This window comes from Schistocerca gregaria, chromosome X (assembly GCF_023897955.1).
Source record: "Schistocerca gregaria isolate iqSchGreg1 chromosome X, iqSchGreg1.2, whole genome shotgun sequence".
NCBI lineage: Eukaryota > Metazoa > Arthropoda > Insecta > Orthoptera > Acrididae > Schistocerca > Schistocerca gregaria.
The window spans coordinates 659,568,182-659,592,825 of NC_064931.1; the positions used below are offsets into that span (position 1 = coordinate 659,568,182).

Here is a 24,644-nt window from a genome sequence, read left to right on the forward strand (position 1 = left end):
TAAGAAACAAAATTATTTTTACAATGAATTTCATGTTCTTGAAAAGCTATGCTCACTATGGTCTTAAGATATTTTAAAGCCAAAAGAACAGAGAAAAGTATTTACACAATATGTTAGGTTCAGATTGGTGATCTTACATCTTGATATGGCTATCTGTAACCATAAATGTATGATCATTCTTACCTAAAACAGTACTTTTTTCATCTGTGTTGCACTGGTTATAATACTGATACAGCAAATTATTGGTAACCAATAAAGAAAACATTATTTTATTTCTCTATTTACTCCACCTTATGATTTGCATGAACACCAAATTTAAAGTTTATGCCACTGCTAAAAATACTTAAACTTTTGATTAGAAGAACATGCACACAAATGCCCAGACAACATTCACATAAACTGAAAATAAATGGAAAACTAGTAGACAGAGACATAATTTCTGATTTTTTATCAATAATTCTGAATCAGGACCTACATACAGATAAACTCCTATTATTACCAGAAGTACTTAAAACATTTTTATTATATACTGGTGTTCTTAAATGTAAAGAGAACATAATTACAAATTTTATATAACCTATTATCTGCAACTTCATGCTTCCATTAATTCAGAAGTCCCGATTCTTTAATGCACAATACTCAGTCTACTGTTATGTTTATATTTACTTGTTGTTTCTATAAATGAAGAAGTGTTTTGTTTTTCTAATTTTAGATGTTTCTTCAGATCAACTAAGACTGAACATACCAGGGAACATAAACCCCACTACCATTTCAATCACACTTTCCTTCTCTGTTATTCTTTATTTGCATTTTTCTCACATCCTTCTTTTCACAATCTGTTGAATAAAATTCACCAACAGAAGTAGCAAAACTGCTACTCTTCATACTTAACACTTCACTACCCCCTTTTCAATAGTAGTATAAGAGAGCCTAAAAGAGTTACATCAATCAAAAAGTATATATTCAGCTGAAATGAAGTGAGAAGGGGTAAAATTTTGTGAATGAGACATGGACCTCTCACACGTTACAGTCCTGTAGTTTAATTTTGCAACTTTCTATTGGAGATACTGCCACAGTCGTAGAGACTGTTGTTTGTATTCTCCAATGTTTATTGCTTCAAAATCTGAAAGTTGAGAAGAATGTTTGGAACTAGATAGCCAAAACAGTTGAACTGTTTATGCATAGCTGAACAATTACTGTTGTTACATGTTGTCACCTGAACAGTGTCAGAGATTGCCAAGTCAAATTCAAATGTCTGCTGGTGCTCATTTGGCCAATGAGCTATTGTTATTTGCTTTATTTAACATTATGGCCACAATTTGTTTAGCTATGTCCTCCTCCTTTTCTGTTGTAGCTGTTCTTATATTTTTCATTTTCTATAGCCTGTGCAAATAACATCCCACAATCTGGAAAAATAAATACATCCTAGTAGGATAATGGTTCGATGCAGTCAGTAATTTAATTTCAGACAATTGAACCTAGTGGTAAGCTGGTCACAATGCATGTCCAGCGACTGTTGATTAATTTGTGTTCCCTAAACAGCACTTTCTTTTGTAAGCCTTGAATTGGAAGCTGAAGCTCTTTTTTTTCACATCGACATTTGGATCATGGATTTACTTCAAACTTTGCACCCTTTAATAGTAAGGCATACTACATACACAATTTTGAGAAAATAACAAGAAAAATTTTACATGTCAAATATGTACTGGTGCATTGCTGCTCTCAGTGTGAGGTGGAATTGGTAAAGAGATTAGTGTTCAAGCTCCATAATCAGTGGGTCTCTGAATCAAGTCCCACTCATTCTCCTCCTCCTCATCCTCCTCCTTCTTCTTTTAATTATATCTTTTTCAACGCTTGTCACATTATCACATTATTTCATATGTATGACATCTGAAAGGTTATATAATTAAACAAACATGTGCATTTACAAGAACTTTTATGAATTTTCATGTTATTTGGCTGTTTAGAAATTTTAATTATTGCAAGAAATATTATATTCTTAATCAAGTTAATGACAAAATGCATTAAGTATTCTTGAACATGTATGCCTGATGCACCAATAGCTTCTTTGCACCTGGATGCTTTGACCTGTGGATGCAGAGACAGGTCCCATTCAGCAGTTGACTTGGGTGAAGGCGAGACCTTGCCAATGTATGGTGGAAAAATAGTGTATATGGGATTTTTTTGTGAAAATGACCATCACAAATTATAGTATAAAAATTCATGCCAATTATGGAGCTTGAATGCTACCACTTGACCATCACGATTTAGAGCTCATAGTCGCAATGCACCAGTACATATTGGATCAGTAAAACTTTTCTTACGATTTTCTCACAATTGCCTAAGTAGTGTGCCTTACTACTTGCACATTATGTTGTCCTAATGGACTACTAAAAGTGCACAAAGTTGAATGGTGTAGCCTACCCTTGTTAGTTTCAAGGTAAACCTGTCTACATGGGGAAAAGATTCAGTATAGCCCTGCTGTAACTAATAGAGAATGGCAGACTGTTAGTGGGTTTCAAGTAACCCTGCACTTTCATTTAAGGTTTGAATACTGTGTCAATACCATGTCTTCATAATAGACTGATCATAAAATGAGTGATATTTTTTATGGATGGGAAAAAATTTTCACTTTAAGGTGATTGTTTTTCATCAGAAGTTTCAGATTTGTTGGGGTGCAGTTCCTTATTCATCTGTTCATCAATGTGATCACTTCTTTTAAATACAATTTTTAAATTATTCAGTTTTTCCTCCCAGTACAGATCCTCTTATCCCTGTTTTTTAATGCCTTAATTACTCGCCCTCTTATCTCTTCTGCTTTGGACAGTGAGTGGAATTAAAACTGTGTGCTGGACCGAGGCTCGAACTCGGAACCTTTGCCTTTCGCGAGCAAGTGCTTTACCATCTGAGCTACCCAAGCACAACTTACGCCCCATCCTGACAGCTTTACTTCTGCCAGTATCTCGTCTCCTACCTTCCAAACTTCACAGAAGCTCTCCTGCAAACCTAGCAGAACTAGCACTCCTTGAAGAAAGAATATTGCAGAGACATGGCTTAGCCACAGCCTGGGGGTAGAAGTAAAGCTGTCAGGACGGGGCGTGAGTCGTGCTTGGGTAGCTCAGATGGTAGAGCATTTGCCTGCAAAAGGCAAAGGTTCCGAGTTCGAGTCTCGGTCCAGCAAACAGTTTTAATCTGCCAGGAAGTTTCATATCAGCGCACACTCTGCTGCAGAGTGAAAATCTCATTCTAGTGATTGGAATTGTTATTCATGTGCATGAGATTTTTATAAACTTTTTTCATCAGTTCTCCTGAGTATCTGTGCACTCAAAAACAAAATCTATCTCTCTTTCTCTTTTTTCATAGCAGAAAATCACTCGAGTTTTGGCTGATAAACTTCTTTGATGCAGTCATTCCAGCTACTATCTGGTTAAAACAGAAACATGGTAAGATGTATTATAACAAGCAGTATCAGAGCCTAGTCCCTCTATTCATTGTAAGCATACATGAAGAAAACACCCACACCCACCTCATGATCCATGAGGACAGTTTTTTGAGGGTGTGCAGTTGCCTCACTGTTCATGGTGCTGCAATATGAAATTTATTTATGTATTTATTTACTTCAGACACTGGTTTAGACTATAACACTTTACCATAATCTCAGATCTTCATCACACATGAGGCTCTCTGTTTCAGAATTATGTCTCCCACAAAGTATGCAGCAATTTACTCAGCCTTGACACTTGGTAAGGGATAGTGGGTAAATAACTTAGTGCACACTACAGTCTGACCATTCCTGACTGGCAACTTTAGGAACCTACACAAGATGTCAATAGCAATCATGTGGAATAAGGCAACTGGAAGCTGAACTGCTACCATATGTTTTAGGGAAATGTGAGACACGCGCTTTCAATTGCTGGCAATCCCTATAGTAGCTTAGATAGGGTCTGGTGCCACGGTAGAACCAAGGCCAGTGTTACTTATGGTTGCTTCTGTCAAGTTTCTTCACTTATTCTAGGTGACCACAACATCATTCTCTGCAGCTAACATACTAACCCCCCCCCCCCCCCCCCACACACACACACACCAGATTTATTCCCCATTTCAAGGCTGTACTCCATCTCTAATGACCTCATAATCACTTATAGAAAACAATCTATCAAGCTTAATAACATTATAGTTTTATTTGCAACTGTTACACTATACTATTATATATGAATCAGATTCTCAGCCCTCGTTAAATCCTATGCAGAAAAGTCATAATTTAACAATCACTGTCCCTTCGTTTTGTTTGTTCCTTTCCCTTCCCTCCACCTTGTTCCTCACACAGAGGCTACCATGATACAACTCTTTTCAGACCTTCACCCACAGCAGTACCAGAAGAATGTAGCCCCCCCTCCCCCTTTCTCTCTCTCTCTCTCTCTCTCTCTCTCTCTCTCTCTGTGTGTGTGTGTGTGTGTGTGTGTGTGTGTGTGTGTGTGTGTGAGTGTTTCAGCTCCAATGATGGGCACTGTAATAGAGCTTAGTTAGCATTTCAATCTTGTTTATGAGCCTGTCAGTCATTCAGTGTCTTTCACTATCATGTCCAAATGGCAAGTGGCCTTGTTTATCCGTTTCATTGGCTGAATTGAATCATTCTGGAAGATTCAATAAATATTATATAACATATACTGATGTGAGTTGATAATTAAACTTGGGAGCTGTGAATCTCTAGCTAGCAACTCCAACCACTGAAAAATATGTAAAATGCACTAGCTCCTCCAATATCAACATTGAAGACTTCACTGTACACAGTATGGTTGGTCATACCATAATATCAAAACTCATGCCTCATTATAAAGTTGCCACATGCAACTTTTTCTTTCAGGAAAAAGGAGGGCCTATGTAGTATTAGCTTTGTGGTCTTTGGCAAAATGGATATGTGACAAACACAGTATGTACAAGAGATGTCAGTAGTTCAAATATCAGTATAGATGTCCTAAATTCTGTTGTGAGATTGTTTCTCTTTAATTATACTGCAGTTACAAAAACTGAAAATGCTCACAGCAAGAAGCCTGAAGTAATCCTGAAATGTTTTCAAATTCTTGTCACATCAAATCATAAAATAAATACAAAAGTTTAACAATGTTTAATGTGGAATCCAAACCACATGTCTTTTCTGTTGAATTTTCAAATTGTTGAGAGGTGTGGGTTAAGTTAAAGGCACACCAAAATATTCTATGGTGCACTTAGGATTCAGTCTACATCAACATCTACATCTACATGGCTACTCTGCAAGTACACTTAAGTGCCTGACAGAGGGTTCATCAAACCACCTTCTCAGTAATTCTCTATTATTCCTGTGTCAAACAGCATGCGAAAAAATGAACACCTACATCTTTCCGTGCTGGTCACAGGTCAACTCTGCGACCTTCAAGTTTTCCAGGCCCAACATTTCAACAATAATCATTTACGTGATTTCCATAGTACTTGCTTGTTGACATCTAGCAGTCAGCATAATCATACTTGATAATTGGAATCACTTGCTCTATGTTTTTCTGCCAAAACAAGCACGAAATTGTGCCCAGAAAAATAGGAACGGACAATTTCAAAATCCATTTCAGTGAAAAAACTGAATTATGGTATTAACAAACTGATCACAAAAATTAATATTGTGACAACTAATGGTGAAAGTGTGGTTTCATTGGTATTATGGATTTGACAATGAATGCAAGAACACTGACTGATAAAATATTGTGTGCACTGAGTGGCAACAGTCAAATAATGTTTTAAATGGTCCTTGTTGTAGCAGGAAGTCTTCACTCATTCATTGTATTAGACCTGATTTCTCTGAATGTCTAAAATCAAAAAACTATTAAATCTGAAGACACTTTCACTGATGTCTCAATACACTGGCACATTTACAGACTTTGGCACTCTGTTAAAAATTTATTTACAGCAACTTATATGCAGATAACTAGCATACTTCCTGTGGCACATGCTTGTTTAATGACTATTATAAAAAAATTATTTCCTAAGATGAAAATGCATGTCATACTGTTAGGCAATAGTGCAAATTCACTTTCTAAAACTAGTTATACTAACTCTGTCATTTACATCTACAGAGAAAGGGACTTTTTTTTTAAGAAAAAGTATCACATTCAATGCTCATGCAGTATAGAGTTGATAGATCATGCTCAAAATACCTTGACTTTGCTATAGCTCTTTTCAGTTCTTTCTGGAGCTGCTGGACATGCATCTCTGCACGATGGTAGTTCTGGGATGTACGCCGATGTTCAAGTTCGCTTATAGTTCTCTCTCTCTCAGATTCATTCACCTGGAAGACAAATTATGTTCAAAACATAGCACTTAGTTCATAAAACATATCCCCAATTAAATCATAATGGACTGTCAGATATAATGTTTATGAAGCACAAAAATCAACTGTATAAAGAAGCTTTCACATTCAGTTACTGACTCCTGAATTTTGGTGGTGATGAAATACCTCAAAGACTCTTGAGTTCCACAAAAACAGTACTATGACTTTACAAAATTGAGTGAATTGTGGGCAAATAATTTAGAACTACACAATGTGCACAAATTAAGATATTTAAGCATAAACTGTTGATGTGCTACAAAACTTTGTTGACAACATTGTCCCAGAATCAGTTTTTCTATGATGTGCAATAACATATTAACTCCCATGCAAAGAGATACTTTTAACCAGTCAATAGATTTCTACCAGAAATGTCAAAGCACATGGACCAAGCAAGGATTCCTTCTGCCTTGTGTGACAGTATGATTCATAGATGTGAATGGATCACAAATGATCAACAACAGAACATGCTATTGACAACAGGATAGGGAGGCACTAGGTACCCTACATAATGCTATTGGTTTGATATCACTCTGGTGTCCTTGTAAAAAGCAACAACAATAGTTTAAGAAATAGTAGAGGATCTGAGTTGTCAAAAAGCATATAAGCAAAACTGTCAAAAATGGGACCAACAGCAAGTCCACAATACAATTTAATCTATCAAACATCTATCATTTAATGTGTTATTCATGCTAATAAAACAAATACACATAAATCTGAATGTCAGATATATTGAGCACATCAGTGCATTAAAAAGTAACTGTGCACAACTGAGGAGCATTTTTTCAAAATTCACTGTATGCAAAAAATTCAAAATTGCGTTGGGCATATTAATTGCATGAATTACATCAATCACTGAACCAAGTTTTAGCAAAAGTCAACTACTGCTGTGCATATGAACATTCCAAATCACAAAGCTTTAGCAAAACATTACATATGCATTCTTATGGTTAAAGCAAAAGTCAACAAATGCGACATAATTACCCTCTAGTACCTCAGCTTTCTTTCCCCAACAAGCAGTTAACAATACTGTAGTATACTGGCTGCTATAAGTGAAGTTACTTGGCAGGAATAGTGTTGTATGCAGACTTCATTGTCATTGGAACACCTGCAGCTTATGTGTAGACAGTTATTCACCTGATGCTCACATGTATATCTATGAAGAATTATTGCAAGTGGAAGCAGAGTGGATTCTGAAAATGTCATATGGGCCAAAGAATGTTCCAGTGGGAGACAATCCCAATTCGAGAAGAGCTTACATCAACCTAAAGTGCAAAGCAAAAATTGTAAAAAGGAATCTATCATTAAATCACGGACTTGAGGTTTCACCTTCAAAAGCTAAAGCAATGAATAAGTGGAAAGCTGCTGAACTTTGCTATGAAGGTATTTCTCGCTTTCATCTTCATGTGACATTATTAGATAAAATGGATCAAGATAAGTTTCTGTTTGACCCCGTTATAAGATTGGTTTAATGTAAATAAAAGCAGAAAGGTATCTGCAGAACAAGAATGAACTATGAACTAGACACAGATTATATAAAACTCTTGAAAAGCAGTTTATAACAGAACGAAGCAAGAGAATCCAACTGTCACTCAGTTTTGCTTTGACATGCAGCAAAACCAGCCTATTCTAAAACTATCAGTCAGTGAGGTTTTCTATGTATAGTACATACATTGTGTTGTTACACAATCTGTGCATCATGCTGCTTACTATGGAGCAAGAAAAGGAAATCACAGTTTTCTACATCTAGTTGGAGACAGAATCTTCAAGAGGATGCAATCCACTCACTTCAGCCTTCTTGGACTTTCTTTCTGGTTTAGATATAAGCAACCAAATGATGGCACCAATGTTATTCATATATTCTCAGATACTTGCAGCATCCAAAACAAAAATAACTGTATGATGGTGATGCTTACATCATTCTCAGGAAAAAGCACAAAATTCAATAATATTGATCACTTCATTCCTGTTCGTGGCCATAGCTACATGCATCCAGACCAAATGTTTGGTAGAATTGAGAAGTCTTACAGGAAAAAAAGAAAGCATCTTGTCTCCTAAAACTATTATGATATTTTAGAACAGCATAGTCTTCTCAAAGTTCTAAACATAGAGTGGACCATTAAAAATCTAAAAGATAGTGCACAAAAAGTATTAAAATCCAAGCTACCATTCAAAATGAACAGCCAGCATGTTCATCTCACACAGGAAAGTAAAGAAAATTATAAATGTGTGATATGTATTCTGGAGATCCAGTACAAGTTGACATCATGAGATGAAAGAAACCATGCCATCCAACAGTACCAACATCCACCCTTTTACCAAAACAAAATATGGTAAACAAAGAAAAGAAGAAAGCTGCAATTCATTAATGTCAGTGAGATCCAGTAGTCATGTAAAAATTCAAATGCTCAAACATACATATCTAGATGAAAATGAAAAACCCATTTTAGGAAAAACTGTATCTGTAGCATTTGTCAAGTTTTGGGAGAATTCTCCTCAATTTGTCTCTGCAGGTAACCACAACTAGGAAAACTAAACCATTCAACAAACATTGAAACTGACTTCAAGGTCCTCACAAAAGGCATTAATCTCCACTGAACAATAAAAATGGAGGAAAATACCGCACATAACTCATGAGTTTAAAAAGTTTTGTGACTAGATTAATAAAAATAGAGGAAAGTGAAGATGGTGGTTTTAATGCTTCAGGTGGTCTACGTTGTGCCCCCCCCCCCCCCCCCCAGCCCAAGTACAAAGCACAGAGTGTTCATGCAACTATGTGAAACTGTCGTAAAAGTCCTTTGTTGTTCATCTTGTACATGACATTAGCTTTGAGTGTTGATTATCTCATCAAAGCACTGACCCTTCATGTGAATTTCTGCACTTTGTCATTTAATGGTAGTTCGTATAGATAACAGCAAGTCTCATCACCTGTGATTATTTTTTCCAGAAAAGACCCACATTTTATATTTCAATCTAGGGAGTTAGTTGGCGCCAAATCCACAGAACTGTATTTTGGTTGGAACCACAGAAGACACAGAGTTATTTTGTAATTATAAATTGTGATAAACAGTTATTTGGTTTTCAAAAGGATAAGAAAGAAGCTTTTATACTCCAACTGTGACTCTCCTTCAATTAAGAATAATAAGACAGATTTAGCAGTGATGATGGGTGTTGTTTTGAACTGATCAAAATGTGTTCCACATACCACGTACACTATGTGATCAAAAGTATCTGGACACCTGGTTGAAAATGACTTACAAGTTCGTGACGCCCTCCATCAGTAATGCTGGAATTCAATATGGTGTTGGCCCACCCTTAGCCTTGATTACAGCTTCCACTCTCGCAGGTATACATTTAGTCAGGTGCTGCAATGTTTCTTGGGGAATGTCAGCCCATTCTTCACAGAGTGCTGTGCTGAACAGAGGTATCAATGTCAGTAAGTGAGGCTTGGCATGAAGTCGGCATTCCAAAACATACCAAAGGTGTTCTATAGAATTCAGGTCACGACCCTGTGTAGGCCAGTCCATTACAAGGATGTTATTGTGAGGTAACCACTCCGTCACAGGCGGTTATTTATGAACAGGTGCTTGATCGTGTTGAAAGATGCAATCGCAATCCCCAAATCACTCTTCAACAGTCGGAAGCAAGATGATGCTTAAAACATCATTGTATGCCTGTTCTGTGATAGTGCCATGCAAAACAACAAGGGGTGCAGCAAGCCCCCTCCATGAAAAACATGACCACACCATAACACCACCACCTCCCAATTTTACTGTTGGCACTACACATGCTGGCAGATGACGTTCACCGGCATTCCCCATACCCACACCTTGCCATCGGATCACCACATTGTGTACTGTGATTTGTCACTCCACACAAACCAGTCACCTTTCAGATTGACACTGGGTCATCAGCTACAATAATCAACTGTGTTACGTACCAAGCCATTGAGTTTCCTCTGCTGTGCCCCTTCATGACAAATTTACCTAGTTTTGGTAATGACTTCAACTCTGTGGCAGGATGCTTCCAGGCAAGGCTCCACCATGGCACCATGGTAATTCCAGCTAGGATTCTGGTGGTTGCGGCCCTGGGGTATCTAACTTGCTTGACCTAGACTTATACCATGCCTTGGCCCTCAAGATCCATGACATCTCTGAAACAGTCCATGCCCTGGACCTCTGCCTCTACACCACCGACCTCTTGGCTAAATTTAGACCAGTGTTCCAGAAGCAGTAGGTGGGGGTTTCAGGGTTCCAGGCACATATCCCCATTACCCACTCCAGTCTCAAAAATTTTTAAGGCCCACAACACTGAGTTTGTTCTCTAGATAAGCTTCAACAGGAATTGCAACACCTCCAGTATGAGGGCATTCCCATTCCAGTCATGCGTGGGATTGTGGAGAAACTGCCGGGAGCCATCAGCATTTGTGGTGACTTCGAGGCCACTGTGAACATCCAGTCCATAGTCACTGCATATCCCATTCCCAAGCTTGAGGACAATTTTTTGTGTATCACCAGGGGTATGGTGTTGACTAAAACTCCAGTTCCAATTGGACAACTACTACAGGCAGATTGTGGTCATAAACACTCCTTTTGGATTGTTCCTTCTGTTCGGCATCACTAGTGCCCCAATGATCTTCCAGAGGTACTTGGAGCAATTCTTTAAAGGACATCCTGGGGACAGTGAACTACCTCAATGACATTCTGGTCACTGGAAAGAATACGCCAATCTTGCTTGGAACCTCGACATTCTCTTCTCCCTGTTCATGGCAGTGAACCTTTGCTGTAATCTTGACAAATGTTCTTTTTTCATCCACCAGGTCAAGTATTTATGGGACATCTTCAGCATGTCCCACATACAGCCTATGCCACAACATGTGTCTGTTATCCAACAATTAGCGACTCCAACAGACACATCCCAGCTCAAGTTTATCTAATGTCAGCTGAATTGCCATTGATGGTTCATTCTCCATGCTACAGGCATTGCAGAGCCACTGCACCACTCTCCCTGGAATAACATGTAGCCGGCCGGGGTGGCCGAGAAGTTCTAGGCGCTACAGTCTGGAACCGCACAACCGCTCCGGTCGCAGGTTCGAATCCTGCCTCGGGCATGGATGTGTGTGATGTCCTTAGGTTAGTTAGGTTTAAGTAGTTCTAAGTTCTAGGGGACTGCTGACCACAGAAGTTAGGTCCCATAGTGCTCAGAGCCATTTGAACTATTTAATAACATGCCCTGGAAGTGGTCTTCTCAATGTGATAACAAATTCCATGACATGAAATGGGCCTTCCTTTGGCCCACTTGCCTAAAAGCATATGATCCCACAAAACCACTGGTGTCATTGGCCAACACTTCCGACTGTGATCAGCACAGTTTTGTCCCCATATTGAGAATTGTGGGAAGTAACCAATCACATTTGTATCCAAGACCCTCATGGCAGCACAGAGGAACTACAGGCAAATAGAGAAGGGGACAGTTGTCATCACCTTGGGCATCAAACACTTCCATGATTACATCTACGGCTATCATTTCAGGTTCAAACCTCTACTGCATTTTTTCAAGTCTTCAGTGACAATTTTGACCTGCACAGTGTGCTGGCTGCAAAGGCGGGCTCTGTTTCTCTCAGGATATGCCTATGATATCCAATATTGCCCATATTGCCCTAACACTTCATATGGCTATGCTGACTTCCAACAGCAATTGCCTGTCAGTTTTGATCTGGAATCTGATTAGGAGCTGCTAGTATGTCTGCATGTAGATGTTGACACTGCCAACATCATGGCCATCTCCCAATTGATGCATGCCTCATGGGACAACACATAGTGAACAACAAGAAACATCTCACACACCCAGGCCTCCAAGTGTTCTGGACCATGCGACCCAAGTTTTCATCCTTATATGGCATTATTTTGACACAGGGTGCCATGGATTCCCTCAGGTGCTCATTTGCAGGGCCTTACAGCATAAGGTTCTTCAGTTGCTCCATGACAGTCACTGGGGAGTGATTTTGACGAAGTGTCTTGCCAGGCAATATGCCTACTGGAGTTGTATCAATGCAGATATTGTCAGGATGGTGAAGGAGTGTCGCACATGTCAAAGCAAGCAAGTGCCCCCACACCCTCTCCAACACACACACACACACACACACACACACAACCACAGACACACAACCACAGACACACACACACACACACACACACACACACACACACACATTGGTATTTTCCATGACCCATTTGGATTTTGCCAATCCATTCCTCAGCTCTATGTGGCCCCTGGATGTAGATGCGAGCAGTAGATTCCCCTCTGTGTTTCACATGCAGCTCACAAATTCAGCATTGATGATCAAGGTGCTGGCACACTTATTTGCTCTCAAGGGCCTTGGTGACTGATGGCCTCCAATTTATGTTAGCGAAATTCCAGAACCTCAAATGGCATTTCATTAATCCACATGGCTCCATTTCACCCTGCCTTGAATGGTTGGTTGGTTGATTTGGTGGAGGGGACCAAACAGTGAGGTCATCAGTCTCATTGGGTTAGGGAAGAATGGGGAAGGAATCGGCTGTGCTGTTTCACAAGAACCATCCCAGTAGTTGCCTGAAGCAATTTAGGGAATCACAGAAACCCTAAATCAGGATGGTTGGATGCAGGTTTGAATCATCATTCTCCCAAATGCGAGTCCAGTGTGCCTGCCTCTAATGGTCTGACCAAATGTTTAGTACACATCTCCGAGATCCAAATGGAAAAATTAACTCAATGCCACTCCATTGAAGATGTCATGATGTTCTTCCTTTCTTCATACTGTGCATCTCCTCAGGACAGTTCCTCACTGGCAGAAAAACTACATGGCCACCCTCACAGATCACAATTATCCCTGGTGTACACCCAGAACAGTTCCTTACCATCTACGATTAATGAATGGCAAGGGTTTTTTCCACAGGATCCATTGTGGGTGGGGACATATGAACAAGTGGCTGTGGTGGCAGCCTGCCTTCATCCTCAATTTGATTGGGTGGGAGATAGTTAAAGTCCAGGTCCTGCGAGGAGGCTACTGCTGCAGGCATACCAATCAAGTCAGGGCCTGTTATGGATCTAGGCTATGGATAGATGCCCTAACTCCATCTGCTGCAGATACCCAGGATGAGGCACTCTTAGCACCATCTGCCACTGACCCAGTACAGGACCTCCTGAGGTCAGACACTGCTCACCATGACTGTCATCCCATGCCAATGGAGATCAATCTGCTTCTTCCCCTCAGGATTCTGGAGACTCCAACATGTTGAGGCCTCTGGGGCCTACCGTTGCCTGAGCGCATCAGTGGAGGAGACAGCTGCTATGGTGCCCAGGGTCACCAGCCACAACATGCATGATGGCTATAATGCACTAGTCACAGAAAGCAATGCTCACATTGTCTGTAGCAACCATTTAGGCTTTTCAAGTATACCTCCAGACTGCCACAAGGTGCAATGTGAGCTACGGACCACCAGGTACTTCACCAGCCAACAGCAAGAGGTTGCTGGCTGCATTGCAAGATCATGCCTACATGGGTTATGAGTCACTAGAGGCAGCATGTCTCTTCTTGGAGAATTGCTATTTAAGGAACCCCAGGGACCACTGTAGGCAGCTCCCATTGATGAGTGATCACCGATTCATGCACCAACTGCTTGCAATTAAGCTTTCATTGATGTGTCATCATGGACAACAGTGTAACACTGAGAAGTAGGCTTCTGAATTGGAAAACAGCTCTTCAAGTGTTGGTGATTTCAGTGATTAGTTCTGGCTACAGAGAGTTAGTTGGAGCCAAATCACAGAATTGGATTTTGGTTGGAAGGGCAGAAGAAGCAAAGTTAATTTGTAATTACAAATTGTGACAAACAGTTATTTGGTTTTTGGAAGGACAATAAAGAAGCTATTGTAATCCTACTGGGACTCTGTTTCAATCAGGAATGATAGATTTTTCTGCTACCACTACAGACAACACAGGGGAAGAAGCTTCTATCAAACTGGCAACATGATCTGGTGTGACCAAGGAGTAACATCAGTATGTGACAACTGTTCTGGGTCAATTTCTGAATGCTTTCAGATTTGGAGAGGAGAAGAGATAGACCAAGCGGATCATAGCAAAATACCATTTCAAACCTAAGGATCATCCATCAATTAGCCAACACTCATACAAAGTGTCTCTAGCTGAATAATGGGTAATCCATGAGGAAATGGTGAACATGCTGCAAGATAACATCACTGAACCTTCAGGGAGTCCTTGGATGTCTATTGTGGTACTTGTAAAGAAGAAGGATGGAACATGGCATTTCTGCACTGACTACCAGTGACAGAAAAAACTCACAAAGGAAGTTACCTATCCACTGACATGCATTGATGACAAGCTAGACTGCCTGAAAGGAGCAAAGTATTTTTCAACTATGGACATGCCGACAAGCTACTGGAAAATCAATGTTGACAAGCTGACAGGGGAAAGACTACCTTCATAACACCTGATGGCCTCTACAAGTTGAAAGTTATATTGTTTGGACTGTAGAATGTTCCAGCCATCTTCAAACTTACGATGGAAAACCTGCTTTGAAACCTTAAATGGACAACATGTCTTTGCTATCTGGATGACACTGTTAGTCTTTCCAAAGACATTTGAAGAAACTTCAAGCTGCCTGACAAGCATCCTGAAATGGGTCCAGACTACAGGTATCTGCCTGACTCAAAACGATGCCTCTTCACCACCCAAGAAATTAAAATCTTGGGGTATCTAGTGAATGATGATGGAGGCCATCCCCATCCAAAGAAAATAAGAGTGATCACAGATTTTCCAACTCCTAGTCACATTCATGACACAAGAAGTTTTCTCAGAATGTGCTCATATTACCAGTGATATATAAAGGACTTCAGTACCTAGGCATGTACCTTGCAAGAACTATCAGAGGAGATGCCGTATTTTCCTGAAAAAGGATTTAAAAAAGGTTTTATGTCCTTAAGGAGGCACTAACATCTTCTCCAGTCCTAACATTGTAGGATTAGAGAGCCGAGACAGAACTCCACACTGATACTAGCAATTCTCGAATAGGGGCAGTTCTAATGCAAATTCAGGTCCTTAAAAATCTTGTGTTTGTAATTCTTGAAAATTGTAGAATATTTGGTATTTGTATAAATAGTTGCACTAGACATGCTGGAGTTCTATTCCATTTTGCTCTGGCTGTACACTGATGTCAGTAATAAATGTGCTTTCAATATTATGTCTTGTACTTCATTGATGACCTATCCTTTGGATCTGAACTTGATAGTAGTTTCAAGGTGACAATATTCCATTGTTTTTAGGGCAGTTTTTCCAGCTCATTCATTTTGTACCAACAATTTAGATGATGTCATTTAACAGTTACTACAGAGTACGAGACTTTATGGAATGTGTACCCCTCATTCACTACATTGCAAAAATCTGGTTGCCAGAGTAGCTTTTAAAAAATAGCCAGGCTTCAGCCTGGGAGAAGATCAGACTACTAAATGAGAATCATTCAATAACATGTAGAGGATGTAGATTAATAAATGTAGCCCATGTCCTTGAAAGAGTTACAGTCCTTTCTAGGCAAGATGGAACACAACACACAGTCTAACCAAAAACTTGCTGAAAACTGAAATATGAGTTTAGGGGGAAAGTTAATGGGACAAAAACTGCATATTTTAGGAAACTTGACGAAGACAGGAATTAGAGATATGTTACAATCCTGATGACACAAATGAAAAACACGTTTATTAATAATGTACCCTCCTTATTTGAAAACTGTTTTCCCAAAAAATAGCTCTTATTAGACAACAGTCTACAAAAATATGGATTACTCAAGGAACAAAGGAAAATTATTTTGTACTACAAAAAGCAAACTGTATCTCATTCAGGGACAGTTCTCATGCTGTAGATTACATTTATCATTCTCCATGGATCTCTTGGAGAGGAGTCTCTGGGATGTGGAAAGAGTCAAAGTTTTTTTTAGACACTTTTTTACTCAGATACATGGATATTGTACAATTCTAATGCAGACAGAACTATGAACTATATTCCTTGTGAAGATATTCATCGATGGAGTAGAAGAAGTTGGCCAACAGGAAGTTCTTTAATTCACTCTGAAAGCAATCTTTATCACTTACAAGACCTTTGATATGCTCTGGTAAGTTATTGAATACATGAGTACCCATGTATTTGACATATAGCATTTAAAAGGAAATTAAAAGAATTTCTTAATGGCAACTGCTTCTACTCATTAGATGAATTTTTGAATATAGTAAGTGGGTAATTTCCCCAACCCCTCCCCACCCCCCTCCAAAAAAAAAAAAAAAATTAAATGTCATGTAATATTTTGTGTAATGTAATATCTTGTATAGACACCTTTTATTAACCTGACACATTCCACATCATTACGAAGTGTTGTAGTCATGATCTATGGAACAAGTACTAATCTAATCTAACTCCCTTTTGTACTAATGTTAAGCTTTTATAGTCCTCACACAATTTGTTTTCGGTTCTGGTATTATAAACATGTTTTGCACTATTTTGTGTAAAAACAGACATGTTGAAAATGACAAAGGACATCAATGAGTATATGTACTGAGAAGTAGTAGTTAGAATACCAAGTTTCTTAAAGATGTCTCTGCATGATGATCTAGGACTGACACCAGATATAATTCTAATGACTCATTTTTTAATTTTGAAAATGTTCTCTTTGTGAGAGGAGTTTCCCCAAAATATGATTCCATATCTCATTAGTGAATGGAAGTAGGCCGAATAAACTAACTTCTTCATTTTTAAATCACTTATTTCTGCTATAATGCATACTGAAAATGTAACTGAACTAAGGTGTTTCATTAAGTCTAGAGTGTGAGCTTTCCAATTTAGGTTGTGTTAATTTGTAGCTCTAGAAATTTGACACTGTCTACAGCTTTAATTTCATTGTTTGAATACATTATAATTATAGGGTCAGGTATTCTTTGTGAGGTACTGCACTGTATGTACTAGGTCTTGTCAAAATTCAGTGACAATCCATTTACTGTGAACCACCCATTGATACTTACAAATATTTCATTAACTGATTGCTCAGTGAGATCACGGGTACTGTTTTTTATACCAATACTTGTATCATCTGCATATAAGACAAAATTTGCATTTTGTGACACGGCATATGGAAGGTCATTAATATATAATAGGAACAACAAGAGACCTAAAATAGAGCCCTGGGGCACCCCTTGCCTGATGGTTTCATATTTTGAATGACTATTGTTATGTGGTAGGCATGATACAGACACACACTGTTTTCTATTAAAAAGATAGGATGAGAACCATGAGCCTGCTACTCCTGTTATCCCATAATATTTTAACTTTTGTATAAGGAGATCATGCTTAACACAATCAAAAGCTGTAGCCAGATCACAGAATATTCCAAGGCTCCAAGTGGTAATAACTTTTGATTTATTGATTCTAACATATCATCTGTAAAAGTGAATATAACTCGATCAGTTGACAATCCTTTCCGAGATCCGAACTAATTGTGAATGAGAATATTTTTCTGTTCTAGGTGTTTATAAAGTCTATTCTACATAACTCTTTCAAACATTTTGCAAATATTGGCAATAATAAAATGGAACGGAAGTTTTCCACTGATGATTTGTCTCCTTTTTTGAAGAATGGTTTGGCAATAGCATATTTAAGCCTATCTGGAAAAGTACCACTATGGAGGGATTCATTACATGAGTAACTCAGTATGTCACAACGTTCTGAGGAGCAACATTTAATTATGGTAGTGCTGATTTCATCATAACCACTGGAACATTTAATTTTAAGAGAGCTAATAATATTAGATATCTCTTTTGGTGAGGTAGGATATAGTCGAATTTTGTCGAACTTCTGTGGAAATGCATTTTTTAAATATTTTAAGCTGTCTTCTGAGGAACTATTCAAACCTAAGTTGTCTGCTATTGAAAGGAAAAAGTTGTTGAAAGTGCCTGCAATTTTGGAGGTATCTCTAATCAATCCATTATTTACATTTAACATAATTTCCTCATTTACCTGATTAGTTTTTCCTGTTTCACTAATTACTATGTTCCATATAGTTTTTATCTTGTTATAAAAGGCATTTATTTTTTCTTGAAAATAAATACATTTTGAGGGTTTCATTACTTTGTTTAGAATTTTACAATATAATTTGTAATGTGATTTAGCTCTGTAGTCATCATTTTCCCTTGACATTAAGTACAGTCTTCTGTTTTTTTGGATGATGCTTTTATTCCATTTGTAATCCAAGGTTTTGAAACATTTAATCTATTTGCTTTGGTCACTTTGTTAGGGCAGCAGTTTTTGATGTGACCTATGGCTGTATTAGAGAATCAGTTATATTTTTCATTTATCCCAGGTGAATTGTATACTCTCTCCAGTCTGTATTCCTCAAACAGTTTTTTATACCTCCAATGACAGCAAACACCACATAATATCAAGGAAAGTAATCCAGACATTACAGCAAATACCTTACAAGAGGGCAGTCATATGAGGCAACAAAATAATATGGAACATACAGGGTGTTTCAAAAATGACTGGTATATTTGAAACGGCAATACAAACTAAACGAGCAGTGATAGAAATACACCGTTTGTTGCAATATGCTTGGGACAACAGTACATTTTCAGGCAGACAAACTTTCGAAATTACAGTAGTTACAATTGTCAACAACAGATGGCGCTGCGGTCTGGGAAACTCTGTAGTACGATATTTTCCACATATCCACCATGCATAGCAATAATATGGCGTAGTCTCTGAATGAAATTACCCAAAACCTTTGACAACATGTCTGGCGGAATGGCTTCACATTGCAGATGAGATGTACTGCTTCAGCTGTTCCATTGTTTCTGGATTCTAGCGGTACACCTGGTCTTTCAAGTGTCCCCACAGAAAGAAGTCACAGGTGTTCATGGCTGGCAAATAGGGAGTCCAATCCACGCCGCCTCCTGTATGTTTTGAATAGCCCAAAGCAATCACATGATCATCGAAAAATTCATTCAGGAAATTAAAGACGTCGGCCATGCGATGTGGCCGGGCACCTTCTTGCATAAACCACGAGGTGTTCGCAGTGTCGTCTAAGGCAGTTTGTACCGCCACAAATTCACGAAGAATGTCCAGATAGCGTGATGAAGTAATCGTTTCGGATCTGAAAAATGGGCCAATGATTCCTTTGGAAGAAATGGCGGCCCAGACCAGTACTTTTTGAGGATGCAGGGACGATGGGACTGCAACATGGGGCTTTTCAGTTCCCCATATGTGCCAGTTCTGTTTATTGACGAAGCCGTCCATGTAAAAATAAGCTTCGTCAGTAAACCAAATGCTGCCCACATGCATATCGCCGTCATCAATCCTGTGCACTATATCGTTAGTGAATGTCTCTCGTGCAGCAATGGTAGCGGCGCTGAGGGGTTACCGCGTTTGAATTTTGTATGGATAGAGGTGTAAACTCTGGCGCATGAGACGATACGTGGACGTTGGCGTCATTTGGACCGCAGCTGCAACACAGCGAACGGAAACCCGAGGCCGCTGTTGGATCACCTGCTGCACTAGCTGTGTGTTGCCCTCTGTGGTTGCCGTACGCGGTCGCCCTACCTTTCCAGCACGTTCATCCGTCACGTTCCCAGTCCGTTGAAATTTTTCAAACAGATCCTTTATTGTATCGCTTTTCGGTCCTTTGGTTACATTAAACCTCCATTGAAAGCTTCGTCTTGTTGCAACACCACTGTGTTCTAGGCGGTTGAATTCCAACACCAGAAAAATCCTCTGTTCTAAGGAATAAACCATGTTGTCCACAGCACACTTGCACGTTGTGAACAGCACACGCTTACAGCAGAAAGACGACGTACAGAATGGCGCACCCACATATTGCGTTGTCTTCTATATCTTTCACATCACTTGCAGCGCCATCTGTTGTTGAAAATTGTAACTACTGTAATTTCGAAAGTTTGTCTGCCTGAAAATGTACTGTTGTCCCAAGCATATTGCAAAAAACAGTGTATTTCTATCGCTGCTCGTTTAGTTTTTATTGCCGTTTCAAATATACCGGTCATTTTTTAAACACCCTGTATATGAAGTAGGAGACAGGTAGAACTAAACACGAATATGAGTAAAGAGCTCTAAGGGTTGATGATAATATGTAAACTGGTCCAGTGTGATGAAAAGATCTTTAATAAGCAATTTATATCAATAATTAATCATATAAGGCTTTGAGGATCAGTATACATTGACTTGGGATATTTGATAACATCCTTTACAAATAATTTCAGTAACATGAATACAGCCCACACTACACCGAAAGAAGTGATGACTACCATAAAATTTTTAAAATCAGAAAAGTTCACTGTTTATGATAAAATATGAATTAAGTTAATTAAACAGTGGCCTTCAGAGTTTAATAACATCTTATGCTACTTGTGCAATAAACCATATTTCAATGGAACATTCCCTAATTTACAGAAATATGCTGAGTTTAAGCCAACGCAAAGGGAAGCACTGGCATCTTAGGGCCCTTCCCCTTCGTGTTCTCAAAATGTTTGAAAAGTTATCATATAAGTCACTTATTAATGATTTGATCGCAAATATCTTATTGACCAAGTCACAGTCTTGACTTCTAAAGATTTTTGATATTGTCAAAACGATTAATATATGAAGTGAGAATGTACATAATTAATTTAGCACTAAACTACAGGCTACAGATACATTCTATCATCTATCAAAGATATCTGAATGAATAAATCGCAAATCCTTTGAAGTATAACAAGTACAGATATTGTAGTGTCACAGGAAATTCTACAGAAGATTCAAGTCATATCTTTCTAAAACAAAACAAAGGGTGTCAGTTCGAAAGTGTCCTATGTTGACATCAGTCTTTATCTACTACATGTGGTATTCCGAAAGATTCCACTGTAGTGCCCTCAAGTTTTCTTGTGTATATTACAGAACTTTTAACAGTGACTTTAACAGGTGCTATGTTTGCTATGTCTGCAGATGATAAAATCATTGTGGTAAACAGCAAATCACATGTAGTTTTGAAAAGAGCTATTCATAAAATTTTCATAAATGTCAATAAATGGTTTTTAGCCACTGTACTTGCATTACATTTTGGAAAAATGCTCTATATGCCATTCAGAACTTTTAAGTTTGCAGAGTTAAATTCATGGGACTAAGAGTTGACAATACATATAGAATGCCTAAGCAAATTTTTCAGAAATAGGTGATGTAAAAATTAAAAATCATTCCATAACATTCTATGTGATTGTACTTTGGGGCAATTCGTCCAGTGCTACAGTTTCCTGTGTCCAAAAGCATGTAATACAAATTATTTGTGGTGTAAATTCAAGAACATACATCATACGTCTGTTCAAAGAATTTGGTCTACTAACTGCTCCTTCTCTGTATATTTATGACTGTTTGAAATTTATCATAAGTAATCTATATCACTTTCAAACCAACAGCTCATTTATGGAATCAAAACAGTGTATAAGAAGATAATTACTGAAAATCATTCACTTTGGCACATGGAACTTCCCGTTATCCAGGAAAACGGGTTTTCAAAAGCTAGTCAGCAACCATACATGGTTTAGGTACTAATATAGTATAGTTTAAGAGAGGCCTAGGCCTAATGGATTTTTGGTGGACAATTTATTCTACTCCAATGATTAATTTCTTATTGGAATCTACTGATGTTCTTATTACTTGTATTAACTACATCTCATATTATTAATGCTATATAACATGTGACTTCAACACAGGGCAGCAATGAAATATCTGTAAGCAAGCTTTGCAAAATGTTTTCTGTTTTTTGATGATGCTTCACTACAATAGCCTTGGAAAAATTATGATATTTATTAAACAAAAATATCAATCATTGCCACAGCAAATGCATGACACCATTGATTTCTATGACAAAGAGCAAACTATGATGACATGCATCTTCAGTTTATTTCAACACTGAAAAAGGAATGTTCACTGCTAAATGGAAAACTGATTACTAATGACACAAATGTAGCAGTAACCATAAGAAATGAGGCTATACATAGCACAGAAGCAGACATACATCACTGAAAGAATGTATATAAGCTGCTTCTATAATAGCACATATATGTTTCAAAAATTAATTTGATGTTGTGCCACTTTTATTGAATACTGCAGAAAAGTTAACATGTTTTATTCTTTATTACACTAGGAAGTGTTTGCAACAAATATATCATCTTTACCCTCATAGTAGCATGATTTAACATCTCCTGCCAGGCATGGTCAAAAGTCCGACCTTCTGTGCTTAGGCCTTCTTCTGCTAGGTACACCATTTCTTTAGCTGCAGCATGTGCAGAATTTGCTCGTTCAAATCGAATTGCTGCTTGCTGGGTCTCCAAAAGAGCCTTTTCAAAAATAAGCAGAAAATAAAATATTCAGAGAGTAACATATAAAATTAAAAAAAAATGTAGACTCGATAAATATGTTCATGTGTAACTTACATCAAATTCAGAAAGTCTTCAGTTACCATTTTTTAAGATTATGCTTACAGCAAAAAAATGTTAACAGTAATAAACAGTGAGTTCTTTCATAATTTTAAAAGAAATAAGAGATTTTTTAGAGTCACAGAATTCTGTTTCAGAAACAACAAAGCTACAAACATAGTTGTTAAGAAACTAGTAATTCTAAAACATTACTCCTTAATTACATTGCATAATAACTGGGTAGTATGTGCCACAAGCTCCAGCAATTACACTCTGGAATTTCTTTGCATTACATCCATCTCCATACTTGGTAATCCTTTTTAATGCCACTTACACTTGAGTCACCCAGTGTATACTTACACAATTATATGTAAAATAAACATATAAATGTATACTGAACATGTAGACTTAATAAATAAGTATGCCTCCATCATAGATCCTGCAAAACTCACAGTCATTTGTAAATGTTACCACATCATCTTGTTTCATCACAATGCTAAAATTGTAAGAGAAAACATACACTTCTGAATTAGTTCACTTCTAAAGAGCATTGGAAAAAATTTCCAAATTTCCAATGAAACTTATTGTATTGGACCTAAGACTAAAAACTATTACATAGTGACACCCAGACTACTTTCAGTGAACATTGAACTGCTCTTTATGCAATCAAATAAAAAATGGAATTGTGTTTCTTATCACTGATTCAAATTGGAAGTTCCAAACTCAAAAAAACCACATACAAGACTAAAAGTAACTGTAGCAAACTTACTTTGAATGTCAATCATAGGCTGATGAGCCAAAACATTATGACCACAGTAGCAAATTTGCAAGGCATGGGTTCACCGAGTCCTTGATTGTGGCACCTTTTGTTTACATATAGGTCATGCAATTCCCATAAATCATGGGCAAGTGGTCTGGGGTGGAAGCTACCATCTGATAGCATCCCTGATGTGTTCAATAGGTTTCAAATCAGGCAAATCTGGTGGCCAAGACATCAAAGTCTGTTCATAGGCATGGACTTCAAACCACTGCATCAAAATTCTGGTCATGTGACACTGACTGTTCTCCTGCTGAAAGATGCTATTGTTGTCAGGGAAGATGCATAGAATGAAGGGATGCAGCAGGTTCACAACAATGTTCACACGGTTCACAACTGTCATAGTGCCTTCAATTACTACAATTCCCATGCAAGCCCAAGTGAATGGCACCCATAGCATAATACAGCCACCATAAGCCTCTGCCTGTAGTGCAAGGCATGTTTCAAGCAGCGATTTGCCTAGACATGGCCGGCCACAACCATCGATCTGGTGCAACAATGAATATGATTCATTGCACCAGTGTTTAACTTGGTCATCAGATTCACCACAGGGACATTACACAATCACAAAGCCTCCAACCTCCACATTCTGTGCTGAGTCATCGACATTGTTGCCTTTGCATGGTTGCATTGTTCTTCAACCACTTTCCATAGATGCCCATGACAGTAGTGTATAAACAGCCAACCAGTTTTACCATTTCTGAGATGCTTGTCTCAAGGTGGCAGGTCATAATAATGTACTCGCCAAAACTGCTTACGTCAGTGGATTTCCTCATTTAGGATCCATACCTTCATTTGAAAGATCTGTTTTTCCCTTCTGCTCTACTTATATACTTCTGTTAGCCACCACATGCCTACAATGCCACAATTCATTCTTGCAATGGGCAGTGTGGTGACTACCATCCATAGCCACCAAGCACAGCAAGCCACAGTACCATCATCTGTCAGCTAAGCAGTGCACTTACAGCACAAACCACA

The 24,644-nt window shown here is 38.3% G+C and overlaps 1 protein-coding gene across 2 annotated transcripts in view; it reads right to left on the reverse strand.

Moving 5' to 3' along the window:
- LOC126299198 (uncharacterized) overlaps nt 1-24,644 on the reverse strand; it is a 256,140-nt gene that overhangs the window by 103,628 nt on the left and 127,868 nt on the right. For both annotated transcript variants that reach the window (XM_049990979.1, XM_049990980.1), the window contains exons 4-5: nt 22,610-22,771; nt 6,183-6,313 (exon numbers count right to left, since the gene is read on the reverse strand). In XM_049990979.1, coding sequence (XP_049846936.1) covers nt 6,183-6,313; nt 22,610-22,771 — 293 coding nt within the window. The remainder of the gene's footprint in view (nt 1-6,182; nt 6,314-22,609; nt 22,772-24,644) is intronic.